At 42.7% G+C, this 13327-nt stretch overlaps 1 protein-coding gene across 1 annotated transcript in view; it reads right to left on the bottom strand.

Annotated features, from left to right (window-relative positions):
- The window catches only part of LOC119453029 (neuronal-specific septin-3-like), a 52554-nt gene that overhangs the window by 5769 nt on the left and 33458 nt on the right, over positions 1-13327 (bottom strand). Inside the window, exons 3-9 of the mRNA XM_037715006.2 lie at positions 12297-12470; positions 8640-8789; positions 7311-7392; positions 4867-5004; positions 1650-1767; positions 917-1012; positions 100-248 (exon numbers count right to left, since the gene is read on the bottom strand). Coding sequence (XP_037570934.1) covers positions 100-248; positions 917-1012; positions 1650-1767; positions 4867-5004; positions 7311-7392; positions 8640-8789; positions 12297-12438 — 875 coding nt within the window. The 5' untranslated portion in view covers positions 12439-12470. The remainder of the gene's footprint in view (positions 1-99; positions 249-916; positions 1013-1649; positions 1768-4866; positions 5005-7310; positions 7393-8639; positions 8790-12296; positions 12471-13327) is intronic.

The following is a 13327-nucleotide window of genomic DNA, read 5'->3' as shown; positions in this document are numbered from 1 at the left end:
ACTCAGCTGAATGCTACTAATGAAAGTGTTCTCAGTGCCTGGAGAATAGTTAGTGGCTGCTACTATATAGTGTGACCCTAATTATTGGGCGTCACTCACCTGATAAGCATATCTCTGAGGTCAGGAAACTCGCAGTGGTGTCTGTTCTCCACTTCCACGAGTCCCCACTGCGTCTGCCGGCCGTAGACCGTGCGGCCGTTCACCGTGTGCTGCTTGTCACTGCCCACAACGGCAAACGGAATAGCGGCCTGCCAAGGGAGAAGGAGGAGCGGTTGCCTTCAATTTAATCTGCATTCTACGCACAGTTTTCATTGTGACACATTTAAATACTGTAATCAGTGTGCGTGTTCATTTTTTCTAATGAAACATGTAGATTCGATGCCATTGGGATAGAGAAGAAATAATTCCCTAGTTATACTATATTTCAGAATGCCTCGATGCACGCTCAATCCTTTTTTCTATGTTCCAATTTTTCAATTGCATGCTTTAAGTGATTAGAAAAATAGAGGAACGCCCTGAGACAAATTGCAGCTTTGGGAGTTCAAGCATTCTTAAGACAATTAAAAGCAAGACTGATATTCATCTTGGCAAGGCCAGATGTTGCAACAGGGGGAACTCACTTCATCAGTGATTTGCGATTGGTATATGACAGTCCACTGAACTTGACAGTGGCACATTATATAGTCACAAAAACCGATGCACCATACCATTTTGTCCTGCGATGAGTTAGCCATGCAAAAAATTAATGGAAGGGTTATGCCAGTGCTGATTTGAAAGTTACTAATCTGATGATGTGGGTGAAAACATTTTATTCACATCATGTGGTTACTGTGGCATATTTACTGGCTGTTCTTGTGTTGCACTTATACGAAGTCTGTCACATTCTTGAATTGCGCTGTCCATCACCGTGACTTACCCTGATCTTGTTGTTGAGAACAGTCTCCTCGGGGTCGTCTTCGAATTCTTGCACGGGATACACGTTGATGCCATTCTTGTGCAGGTCTTCTCGGATCTGAAAGCGAAGCAAACAATGTCGGTTATATTGCTGTTTCACAGAAATTGCAAGCAGTGCTGAATAACTTTTTGCTGCTAGTGGCGAACATACCAGTCCTAGACACGATCAGGCCCATTGATGCCCATGGCAATTAATATCTTATATTAATGAACTCATTGCTCATTATCATGGTATAGTGGCTAACCAAATCGCAGTGCTACAGATGTACTGTCCTTTGACACTGTTCTTTTTACATTAAAACAACAAAAAAAAACATCTATATTTCATTTTGCTTTCATTTCAAATTGCACTGACCTAGAACAAGTGAGGGTTTTCAATGCTGTTTCCAAGTAAACTCCATCTATGTAATGCCACTGCTCAAGTTTGCCAACAGCGGCTGATCCATCACATGTTGTGTGGCATTGTGCTATATCCGTTGCAAATGTAATAATGCTTCAAAAAAAGTTCAAAAGTTGCGTGTTCAGGAAATAACACACATGTGCGTACGCATGTGTCAGCTATGTAGTATAATGACGTTTTTTTTTCTGCAACTATACTACACACTGGTCTTAGGCTCGCTGTCTAGCAAGAACATGGGTGCAGTTAGAGCAGAAGAAGACATTGATAAGCATTGTGTTTAAAGACATTAGCTCACCCTTTGCTTGAAGCTGCTCCGCTCTTCAAGGGTCAGCGTGTCTGCCTTAGCTATGACTGGAACGATATTGACGCATTTGTCAAGCCTCTTCATGAACTCAATGTCCAGAGGCGTCAGGCTGCAAAGGAAACCACACATTGTTATGGGAGCAATTCCATTATTGAGCCTCTATTGGATGCCTTCATGTCGAAGCACCTTGGGCTATGTACAGGGTAACCGCAAAGACAGTGTAACAGGTGTATCTCTTATTACATCACTCACTTTATTGTACTACACTAATTCCTTATTTCCCCTGTTGGACTTGAACACTACTGAGACGTTCGTTAAATATCTAGTTGGTGTCATTTTAGGCAAGTAAAATTACAATTCCTTATACTTTATCATCTGCACATGAAACATCTGATTTCTTCGCAAACCTGCCATGCATGTCAGCAGTTCACTAAAAATTTGATATACTCAGACTAGTGATTCGACATAGGCTTCATTGCATCTTTATGTTAAAGAATTTGCATGGTAGCTCATGGTTTATGTGTACACAGCCTGCAAAGCCCGTGTACATTGAAGCGCGTGTTGCAACAATTTTTGTTGTAAGAAAGATGTCATTATGTTCTTAATGAATGTAGTGTCCATTATAAGTTCATGTTATCAAAACCGAATTGCTACCTTTTCAACTGCTTACAGTAGATATAAAAGCTTTTCTTTTTTTAAGATTATGTGACACAGGTATTGCCTTTCTCTGCTGCACTGAGAAAGGTATAATACCGATGTCACACGGCCACTTTCAATCACGATCGAGCCCTATCCGGATCAAAATTCTCGAGCGTAAATGGCTCCCTCCCACAGCTTGCTCAAAGAAGCCAATCACAATTGAGGAATTCGACCTTGATTGGCCTCGATCTCTGTTGAAAGTGCTCCATGTGACACCCATAAGTCAAATTTCTATATAATAAACACGAACATAATGAATTCTCAGATATAGCAAACTACTGGTGAATCTAAAATGTTTATCGCTGATATCAGCACATAATGAATACTATATGGTTATTATGAATATCAGCTATAATGAGCATATTTTCTTCTCGTATGCAACTTCATTACGATGATGTTCGTCTTACAAGTGATTAAATGAGCTGGAGTGCATATTCCTTGAGGAAAAATATTAAAGGGGCCTAAAAGAGGGAAATGAAACCATTAGCAGTGAAAGATGTTTGGTACTCGTGTGGTTTGACTACGTCCAGTATAACGAATTTTTTTTTCAGGGATATGCATTTTAAAATTAAGTTGCCTGTTGCAAATAGAATAATTATAGTTCCTGAGCTGCATTATACAAAGAGCCCAAAATGCAAACGAAACTGAAATGCATGAATGCAAGCTGGCATGTTTGCAAAGCATATCCATTTAGAAAGAAGCTTGAGGCTGGCAGCTGTTTTGAAAAGTGTTTCCAAATTGTGTGGTTAAATGTATTAGTGTTCGAGTTAAATTTGCCCTGCATAGGGCTCAATAAGCAGCCTTGTTAAAAAATTTTGCAGTTTTGCACGAAGCGTTGAAAGCGATGAAATCATGCTTATCAAAAGCGATTGACAGCATGTGTGTCTGAAGACTGGTGGCAGTTTCAAAATTTGTTTCTAGTGAACACGCACCTTGAGAACTCACCGGCTTCAGTGCATAAATCGTGACATATGTGCCCTAAAATGATTTGCTAAAATGTGAATGAGGTTTTGCAAATTACCTAAATACCGTATATACTCGACTAAAAGGCCACACTGATGTATGAGCTGCACCCCCAGCTTGGCAGCCCAAAATTCGAAATCAAGAGATGTTGAGATGAAGAATTCCAAGACTAAAGAGAGCATCGCAGCTTGTGTACATGCTCTTAGATTCCGAGCGCGTGGCGTGCACCATCTTTGGAGGTGGTTGTGAAAAGTTTTGACGTCACAGTCATGTCTAATGTCACGGAAGGCACTGAGGATGTCTGTATCCACGCGTGTGCTACCGAACCGAATCTGAGGAGCGGTGACGGCGACATTAGTGACGACTACAGACAAGCACCAGCTGCGTGGTGTGCTTGCATGAACAAATATACACATTGTGAAAACAACGCCATTCGCTCTTTTTGAACAAAGAAATGCACATTTTCCTACACATTTTTTGGCCACCAAAAAAAATTACATCCCAATGACTCACTCCTGTGTAAAAGCTGCACCTCGTCAAGATTGCGAAAAGAAGTGTGACTCTTACACGAGTATATGCAGTATTTACTGTGATTTCTCACGCAGTTAATGTCCACCTACTCAAGTGGACTTGTGAAATGTGTGCACTTATGGTACACACAGTTCACAGGTCCAGTAATCACAGCTGTTCCACAATCTGATGTTGCTTGCCAGCACAGGAAAAGAGAAGCTATTGTAATACTGTTGACATTATTTTTGTTCCACATTACCTGTTGCTCCGTCATCGTAAATAGCATATTTGAAGTGCATGGAGGCGCAGGGAGGTGCAGGCGAGCGTCAGTCGCTCATACGTCATTGTCATTGTAAATGATTGTGCCTCATGCTGACACTCTGGCAGGACAAGGCTGCCCTCGGAAGTCGACAGATTGTTGTCTTTAATTGCCCCCCCCCCTCCCCCTTCGAGCCATTTGAAAACCACTTTCAACATCCTCCAGTAACGGCGACTCCGTGCCACCTCTCCTGATATCTAGGCACTACAAAACAAGAGCACCATTTCAATTAAGCTTTTTACATACTAACACACAGTGCTAGGGACAGAGAGCACTCAAGTATACTTCCAAGTAAAAAATGCAACACTTTTGTATTGCCCAAACAACCAAGAACAGAAAGAAGCTTTTATAGTTGCCACCTAATAATATACTGTTAGGAGCTGGAATCTTTTCTGTCGAGGTCTGAGCATTGTTATTCCACAAGTACAGTCAAACTTCTATATAATGAATGTAAGTATAACGAATCATTGGATGAAACAAAGTAAAGCTAAAATTTTTTACCATTGATATTAGCGTGCAAGGAATGTATGATTATAACGAATATTGAATATAATGAAGGTATTTTTCTCGCCAAATGCAAATGCGTTATTACAAGCTCAACTGCACAGCGGTCCCAATGATTACATTCTCAGCTGAAATAGGGATTCTACATCGCCTAAATATAAAGAAAGTATTATCTGCACATTCAGAGAGCGTGGTACGTTTTCACACACTTACGCGTGTCCTGAAGGAGGCACGAAATAGAGGCAGCAGTGAACCCGTGTGTCTGGGATGTGCTTCTTGCGTGTGACACTCTGCTCTTCACTGAGGTACTTCTCGTACTGCTCATTGATGTACTCCAGAATGGGCAGCCAGCTGCGAGGGAAAGGAGGCAGCATCGATACATTAAAAGTGATTGCATAAGTTAGCTAGTTAGTCAGTCAACTAGTTAGTTGATCAGTTCTATAGCTAGTTAGTCAGCTAACTGGTCAGTCAGTCATCTACTTGGTCACTCAGCCAGCTAGTTGGTCCGTTAGCTAGTAAGTGAGTAACCTGGTTTGTTGATCAGTTATCAAGCTAGTTTATCAGTTATCAAGCTAGTCAGTCAGTCAACTACTAAGTCAGCTAGCTGGTCATTCAGTTGGCTGACGGCCAACTAGTTAGTCAATGAGCTAGTTTGTCAGTTAGCTAGTTAGTCAGCCAGTCAGTTAGTTGAGTGAAGCAAGGTGAGTAAATGGATAAGTTAATTAAAATTAAATTCAGGGGTTTTACGTGCCAAAAACCACAATATGATTATGAGGCACGCCGTAGTGGCGGACTCCTGATTAATTTGGACCAGCTGGGGTTCTCTAACGTGCACCCAATGCACGGTACATGGGCTTTATTGTATTTTGCCCCCATCAAAATGCGGTTGCCACAGCCAGGATTTGATTGTACTTAGCAATGCTACACCAAACCACTCGGCAACCACGGCGGGTAAATGAATAAGTGAGTGCTGTTGAAGGACCCCATGAATGATTAGTTTGTGCTGTTGAATGACCCCATGAATCATTAGTTTGTGCACAGGTAGGGTTAGCATATGCCACCTCGTTTATCATATCTGTGACAATTAGCTAAGCCATTAAGTTAGGATGAAAGCAAGTCTGCATACTACAGGAAGCTGCAACAGCAAGCATGACATCTTCCCTTTAACATATACTAGATCTCAATCTGTCCGCAAAAAATGAGCGCTTCTCCAAGTCACATCAAAGACTGCTGAGAATCATCTTATGTTGAAGAGTGGCCCCGCCTACACCCTCTGATCCATAGTTTGTGTATCCAGTCACTATAGGCAGCAATTGTCTCCTTCCATAATGCATAATAGAAAGTTAACTTTTGCCTTACTGCAAGAAATGTGCTCATTTTCGGTGCTTTTATGTCTTAACGTTTTATTTCAAGACACAGCAGTCACGACGTATCATCATCATCATTAGCCTATATTTATGTCCACTGTAGGATGAAGGCCTCTCCCTGCGATCTCCAATTACCCCTGTCTTGCGCCAGCTGATTCCAACTTGCGCCTGCAACGACATATAGCGACGTATAGCGTGATACATAAAATTAGAGCCTAATCACTGCACAGGCGGTGTTCAAAATCTAAGAGATTAGATTAGTTTAATGTAAACGATTAGATTAGTCGAGCTTCGGTTAGAGGTTGGTCTGAAATCGACTGTGTGCTCTTGTGCAAGTGAAAATGCAAGCCGACGGAAAGGACTGCTCGTTATAATTTGTACATGCGCTGTTGAAACACTGATAGATAAAAGCAACCCACGGTGAGAAAAAATGAAGTTGCATTTGATATTACTCGAACACAAATATGAAAATAACATGCACTCATCAGCATCTACCATTGTTTGAGACATCATTAAATCTGCCTAGACGTCGGGTCAGAAAATTAGACAACTTGACAGAAACTTCTGTGTCTTCGCTGCTGCTGTCATTTAATAATTACGTGTTGCTGAGTCAACCAAAGTGGAAATTTTGCATTGTTTTATTGAGGAAGTGCTAAGAGCGTTGCAGGCTAGTTTCGATGATACCTCCAGTTGAAGTTTTATTTTTCGAAACTCTTCAGTCTGCCAAGAAATTGTCAAATTTGATGAATCGTTAAAGTTCAGTCATCCTTTTAGACGGTGCATGGCGTAGCATGTAGAATTCCAATGGAAATGTTTAACAATGTGTTGAAAAAACTGTCGATCAAATTGATCGATTTCTATAGGCCTGGTAAGGAAAGAGTTAAGATACGGACACTGACCACTTTTTCTAGTGAGAAGTTGGGAACTCTTAGCCCAGCCTTTTCAATGCTGTTCGTTTGACGTGTAAATGCAGCTATTTCATGTGGGTAGTTATTAGCATCAATATAGTGAACTTACACAGACAATCAACCTAATTGCATATTAGCCCATGCACGACATATTGCAATTTGATTACAGCACCAAAGTTTTATTTCAAGATCTCATTAACTCTATATTCGAGAAATTAGATACCTTTTTTTTATATTTTTGTGCAGTGACAAACTAGCCTGCCTGAAACTTGCAAAAGAATACCTTTTGTGCGCACATTAGTGCACTCGCATATATCCTGCCCATCCTGCCCGATAATTATAAAGCAAGTAAGCATAGTGGCTCTGTCAAGGCCGCGCTTACCAGTTCTCATTGTTGATCTGGTCACCAAAGCCTGGTGTGTCCGTGACCGTCAGCCGAAGCCGTGTGCCCTTCTCCTCGATCACTGCAGTACAGTGGCAAAATTTAACGTTAGTGCAATAGAGCTGAACACTGCGTGAGAGCCTACACTCTGAAGTTAAGTTTCATACTTATGATGCCATATCAGCTGGGAAACACAAATGGTCACCTGGCAGCTCTGATGTTGTTTTAAGTTCTATGTCTGTGCCAGGAAATTCAATGGTCAAACATTTTTTGTGGCATCAATTGTTCATGACAAAACAGATGACACACAAGAAAGCTATTGCACACAGCTAAGTACATATTATATTCAGTTTGAAAACAGCATTAGTAACTTAAAAGCTGGATGGCTCAATGTGATGTGAAACGAAGATGGAAGGTGGGCAAGGTTTATTAATAATCTTCACAATTTAAGGGTTGGACGGATCAGGACTACGTATATTAACGCACATTTCACTGTTTGTTAGGGCAATTGCCTATTTCAGCTCTGTATGCTTCCCAAGAAATGGATAAGACGCTTTTTCATTACTTTGAGTCGCCTTGGCAATAATACAGGATATAGACTTCTTTGAGGTGGTGTCTGTTAAACCATACTTCCTGATAAGCTGAACAGTTCAAAGGGAACCAGGGATCTTTTTTTTTTTTTTACTTCCCTGTGTCTTGAGCAAAGCTCTGTTAAGTCACAAACTTCTGATAAAACAGATTTCCAAGGTTACTTCATGCCAGGGTTGGCTTTCAAGGGGGGCAGCCAACCCCCCAATATTTCTTACTGCCTCCCTCATCGGCCCCCTCCTTCCACCACGCATAGTGTCCAGTGATAATGTGTTCCCCCTGTACCCACAACGAAAATGGAAAATCATGCCCTACTCCCCCCCACCCCAGCAGAAAAACTGTGGCACTGCCACTGCTTCATGTTTCTATTAAATCAGATAAGGTATTATGCCTGGCTGTTTCTAATGTTAGTGTACGGTTACAAATGATAATGGAATATTACTACAATTAAAGTGGAATGTACCTGTTTAAGCACATAAGTCCATGGTGTGTAGTTCGATCAGGACAACGCTGCTCACTCTAAATGCAGCATTTTCTTTTTGTTGTTGTTGTTGCTGTTGCCTGGCAGCAGTTCATATTATGCCTGGCTGTTTCTAATGTCAGTGGTTGCAAATGATAACGCAATAATGATACAACTAATGTGGTAGCTCCCAGTTCAATACTTTTGCCTGCAGTGATACACACATTCCGCTTGCCAGGCTGCTGAGCTGGTGAGCCTATATGCCAGAGTGCATCACTCACCGTGGCTCACTGATTTGACTTCGGTTGTCTTGGGAATGACGTAGGGAACCGTGTCCGATGCTTCAGATCCTTTCTTTGTACACGACCTCCGGCTGATGTTGGCCTTGAATAGGGTGTTGATGAGCGTCGACTTTCCCAGGCCGCTCCTCCCTGCATTTTTGTCAAAATGCTCAGCTGGATTTGCACTAGGAAGCTTCCACAGATTCTTGCTATGGCTAAATAGACTGATATGTGTGCCTTTTGTTGTTTATTGACCCCTTAACTTCCGATGACGATATAACTCGCCATCACAACAAGCACCCTCTGGAGTCGATGACGAGTTACCTCGTCGTGAACTTTTTACAATTTTTGCACATGTGTATGTGTTAAGTTTCTTAATTTTGAGAAGAAAATAATACGCAATGACTACCGGTAATTTTTCTTTGCACTTCTGAAAATTTCTTGGTCTCAATTTTTCACAGCAGTTAAGGGGCTAGCTGTGACAGTATGGGAAGTTTGGCTACTGAACAGCTCGCTAACCCAAAATCGTAGCTAAACACCAAACAAACAAACAACCCAAAAACACTAAGCGAAAGGAGAATATAAATATAAATAATCAAAAGCTTTCACAATCGCTTACAGTATTTCAAAGAAACACGCTACATTAACATGGAGTTGCAAATCTATATAAATCATGGTCGAGTAATACGGAGGCAGCACATGACCTGTGGAAAGCATGACTAGCTAGTCATGTCGAAATAGTTCAGGTCACAGCAGAAGACATAGAAAGTTACTAACATGGAAACGTTATCCTGATGTTGAATTGAGATGAAAAATGATGCAATGGGCTACCGTGCACCAGCGCATCAATGTAAATACCAGTGTAAGCTAGCTTCAGCGACTATCGCATTTATTTATGTAATGTAAACTTTTTGCGCACAGTGGCCATTTGTATGAGCACTTCGTGACTTTCCTATCTTTGCAAGACAAGATACCCACACATGCAATTAGCACTTCTGCTCCCTTTCTGTGTTTGCACGATTAAAGCGCAGGATTTGTGTTTCCTGTAAGTTCGGCAATCATAAAAACGCAAATCACACTGTAGTCGAAACAGTGTTACAAATATGACTCCCCATATATATATATATATATATATATGACCCCCCCCCCCCCCCCCCCCCCCGCTCTTATATATATTAGTGACTTGGTATTTCAGGACTTGCTTCATTTATATTGGAGGCGAAGGTTGCATGTATGGTTACTAGTACATAAAGTAGAGGCCAAAGTTCGCGCGTGCGTGTTAAATGTAAAGCCCTTAGGAAACCGAAACTACGCCAAATTTGTCGTGTTGCATGCTTTTCCCTAAAAACAGTGTCGAAAATTTGCGACCTAATTATTAATTAATGTGAGGTTGGCTCGAGCGTCTGACTAGACTTTCAGTCGAAGCAAATAAAATTAATTCAGAAGCTAAGCTGCGACTATGGCGACAGCCAGCGCTTTTTTTTTTTTTTTCTCCCAAGACTCACATCACATCACACGTGACCTATTTGAGCATTTTTGGCGCGCTTCCGTAGATTCCGTGCGTGTCTCGGACGCCGAAGGAATTATCTGCGTTTGTTATGTGTGTTGTGTGTTATCTGCGTCGTTCCCTTCGACAAGAGCACGGCGAACAGCTTCGAGGAACAACGCCCTGTTCCTGGAAAATGAACAGCGACATTCGTCAGGTGAGCAGGTAACGGCGAAAGCCTTTCGCGTGCGTACTTACGAGTCGTGTCGAGGAATTCAAAAGCCGACACGTTTGCCCGTCGATAGACACGAAGTGCTGTCGCGTAGCGGATGACAATCTCTCGCAACGAAGTGTATTTGGTTTGGTTGTGATTGAACTCTAGTGGTGACGAACAGCTGCGTTGCGGGTGCTTAGACCAAGTTTTATCGCACCAAGTTTCGCCATGTTTAGCGGACAACTCGTCGCAAAAGCTTTTCCAAAAGAACGAAGTTAAGAGCCAGACAGAAAAATTGGGGAGCAGAAATGGTGAGGCTAATTGGCCTTTGACGCGCGGTACGTGTTGGTGAAGCCAATAGCTTGACCACTGTGCAGATAAATTATGGGATTCGATGGCCCGACGCCAGAGGTTGCAGTTAAGTACTTCGCAGTTCAGGTGAGGGTTACCAGTTTATAATCGAGCGCGCACTCGTTATCGACTTCGAGGGTTGCGTTTTTGTCTGGCATGCGCATGCCTTGCCCGCAAGCCGTAGTGGGCGACTCGGGGTTGTTTTTGACCACCCGGTTTTTTTTCTTTAACGTGCGTACGAAAATGCTCGGAACACGCGCGTCTTAGCACTCCGCCCCCATGGCGGAATGCGGCCGCCGCGACGGGGATCGAACCGGCGACCTCGAGTTTAGCAGCGCAGAGCTGTCGCGGCGGGACTCTGTCTAAATGTTTAGCAGCCCGCTGCGTCACGATGAGACATCGCATTTTAAAGCAAGTTGTACGTGCAAGTGGGTATTTTTTTGAGGGGCATGAAGTGCGCTGCGGGAATCGGCCTTTGCGACGCGTCGTTTCCCGTTTCTTCGCGCTGCCTCACTTCGCGTTATGATCTTTATCGTTATAATCTTTATCATTCTAATATATGTATATATATGTATAATCAATGAATAACGACAATAATTTCCCCTGTGCTGTCCTTCGTGTCATTGTTTGTCGGCTTATGATATGGCCATATCATAAGTTGGCTGTCCCAACCATCATGCACCATGATTGAAAATATGCGAATGCCCCGTAGCTGGACAGAAACAAGGTAATGTTGTTTGCCGTCGCTTGGGGATACTCAGATTATTTTCTTGCATTCCGCCTAATAACATTATTAGGCTCAATCAGCTTCTCAAATATTGTAATTAGATGAAAAGTGTGAAAGGAGAAATTGTAGAGCAACATGAAAAACTCCCGATACAGCTTTCTGTTGCTCAGTACGTGCTACGTAAAAGTTTTTTTTTTTTCCCCGAGCGTGAAAGAAAGCCCGCGAATACACGCAAAGTACCTCGGGCGGCCAGTCGCACAAATCTTATGTGTATTCGCGGGCTTCTTTCACGCTCGGAAAAAACACGTTTATGTAGCACGTACTGGGCACCAAAAAGCTGTATAGAGAGTCTTTCACGTTGCTCCGCAATTTTCTCATTGACACTTTTACGTCTAATTATAATGTTAGAGAAGTTGATTAATTAATTAAAACTACTTATCTCATTAGTCGTAATGCAAGAACTTATCTGAGTATCTCCTGGCCGCTCCCTCGCCTGAAGCGTGGGAAGCAATAGTCCGGCACCCGAGCCTGGAGGTTCAACTTCGGGTCATCAAAAGAGCCGAGGAAGGTGGCTGTAAGGCATCGCCTGGCAGCCACCCTTCATTAAGCCAAATTGACGAATTAAAGTTATTTCCTCCTCCTCCTCCTTAGTTCTATCTAGCTACGTGGCATTTGCATATTTTTTCAATCTTGGTGCATGATAGTTGGGACAGTCTTTATAATCTGAGCAACCGACATACTCCCCTCGCGCTATTTACGTGAAAATGCGGTAATAACAGTATCTAGCACATAAGGCGGTCCACCGAGCATACACATACACGTATGTGTGTACACGGTTGACTAATGAATGAATGGATACGAGATGCGCCCCCTCCTCACCGACGACGACGATGTTGAACTCGAACCCCCTGCGGAGGACCTTCTTTCGTATTTGCTCCTGGAGGGTGTCGATGCCCACGTAGCCGACCACGTCGGTCTTCAGGCTGCCCCAGTGGGTGGTCTCCGTCAGGGCGTCCGCCATCACGAGCACGAAGTCGTCCAAGCTCAGCTCGCCTGCGGTGTGTATACGAGGAGAATTAGAAGGACCGACCGCGACTTTCACGTGACCGGCTTATATCAGAATAAGCAGCAACAGCTAGTGCCTGTCGATTGTTGCGGTGAAGGAAATAGGTGAGAATTAGTGCGACGATCGCGTCACGAGGCTCCGTATGCTCACAAAGTATATACGTGGCGTACTGGTGATAATTTACACCGTTTTTGGGTGCAAGGGTGTGAGTTATATGCCGATTTATACCCTTTTCACTTAAAGGTGTAAAAAGAGTGTAGGGGCGTGGGTTATATTCCGATTAACACCCACTTCACTTCAAGGTATAAAAAAGGTGTAATGGAGTGAGTTACACTTCTATTTACACCCTTTTTACATAAAGGTGTAAAAAGGGTGTGAGGGTGCGCGCTATAGATCGATTCACACCCTTTCTCACTTTTAAGGGTGTAAATGAGTTTACAGTGCTGCAGCGGCAAGGAATACGAGTTACGTATACCCCGACCATGTGCGTCATTAAACGAACACCCTAAAAATAAATAAGTTGGGCTGTATTGGTAAATTACTATTCAATGCCAGAAATGTCATCTCTTGCGGTTAGGAGAGACTTGGCAAGCCATAAAGGTAGCAATAACGAAAGACTAGTGTAGACGCCGCACTGGAAGATCAAGCCACAGTTCGCCGTGACGTCATAGATAATTGACGGCTCGGGCCTAGTTAATTTACTATCGGTAAATATCGACTACGCTGTATTCTGAAGAAGCCCTCAACTTGATAAGGTTCAGGAACTTCTACTTAGCTATGGTCGCCCAAATACAAAAAAAACTTTTTTCTTTTTCTATCTTTTTTTTACGTCGCACTGATGCCG

Source organism: Dermacentor silvarum, chromosome 5 (genome assembly GCF_013339745.2).
Source record: "Dermacentor silvarum isolate Dsil-2018 chromosome 5, BIME_Dsil_1.4, whole genome shotgun sequence".
Lineage (NCBI taxonomy): Eukaryota > Metazoa > Arthropoda > Arachnida > Ixodida > Ixodidae > Dermacentor > Dermacentor silvarum.
This window is presented reverse-complemented; position numbering and strand designations above follow the sequence as displayed.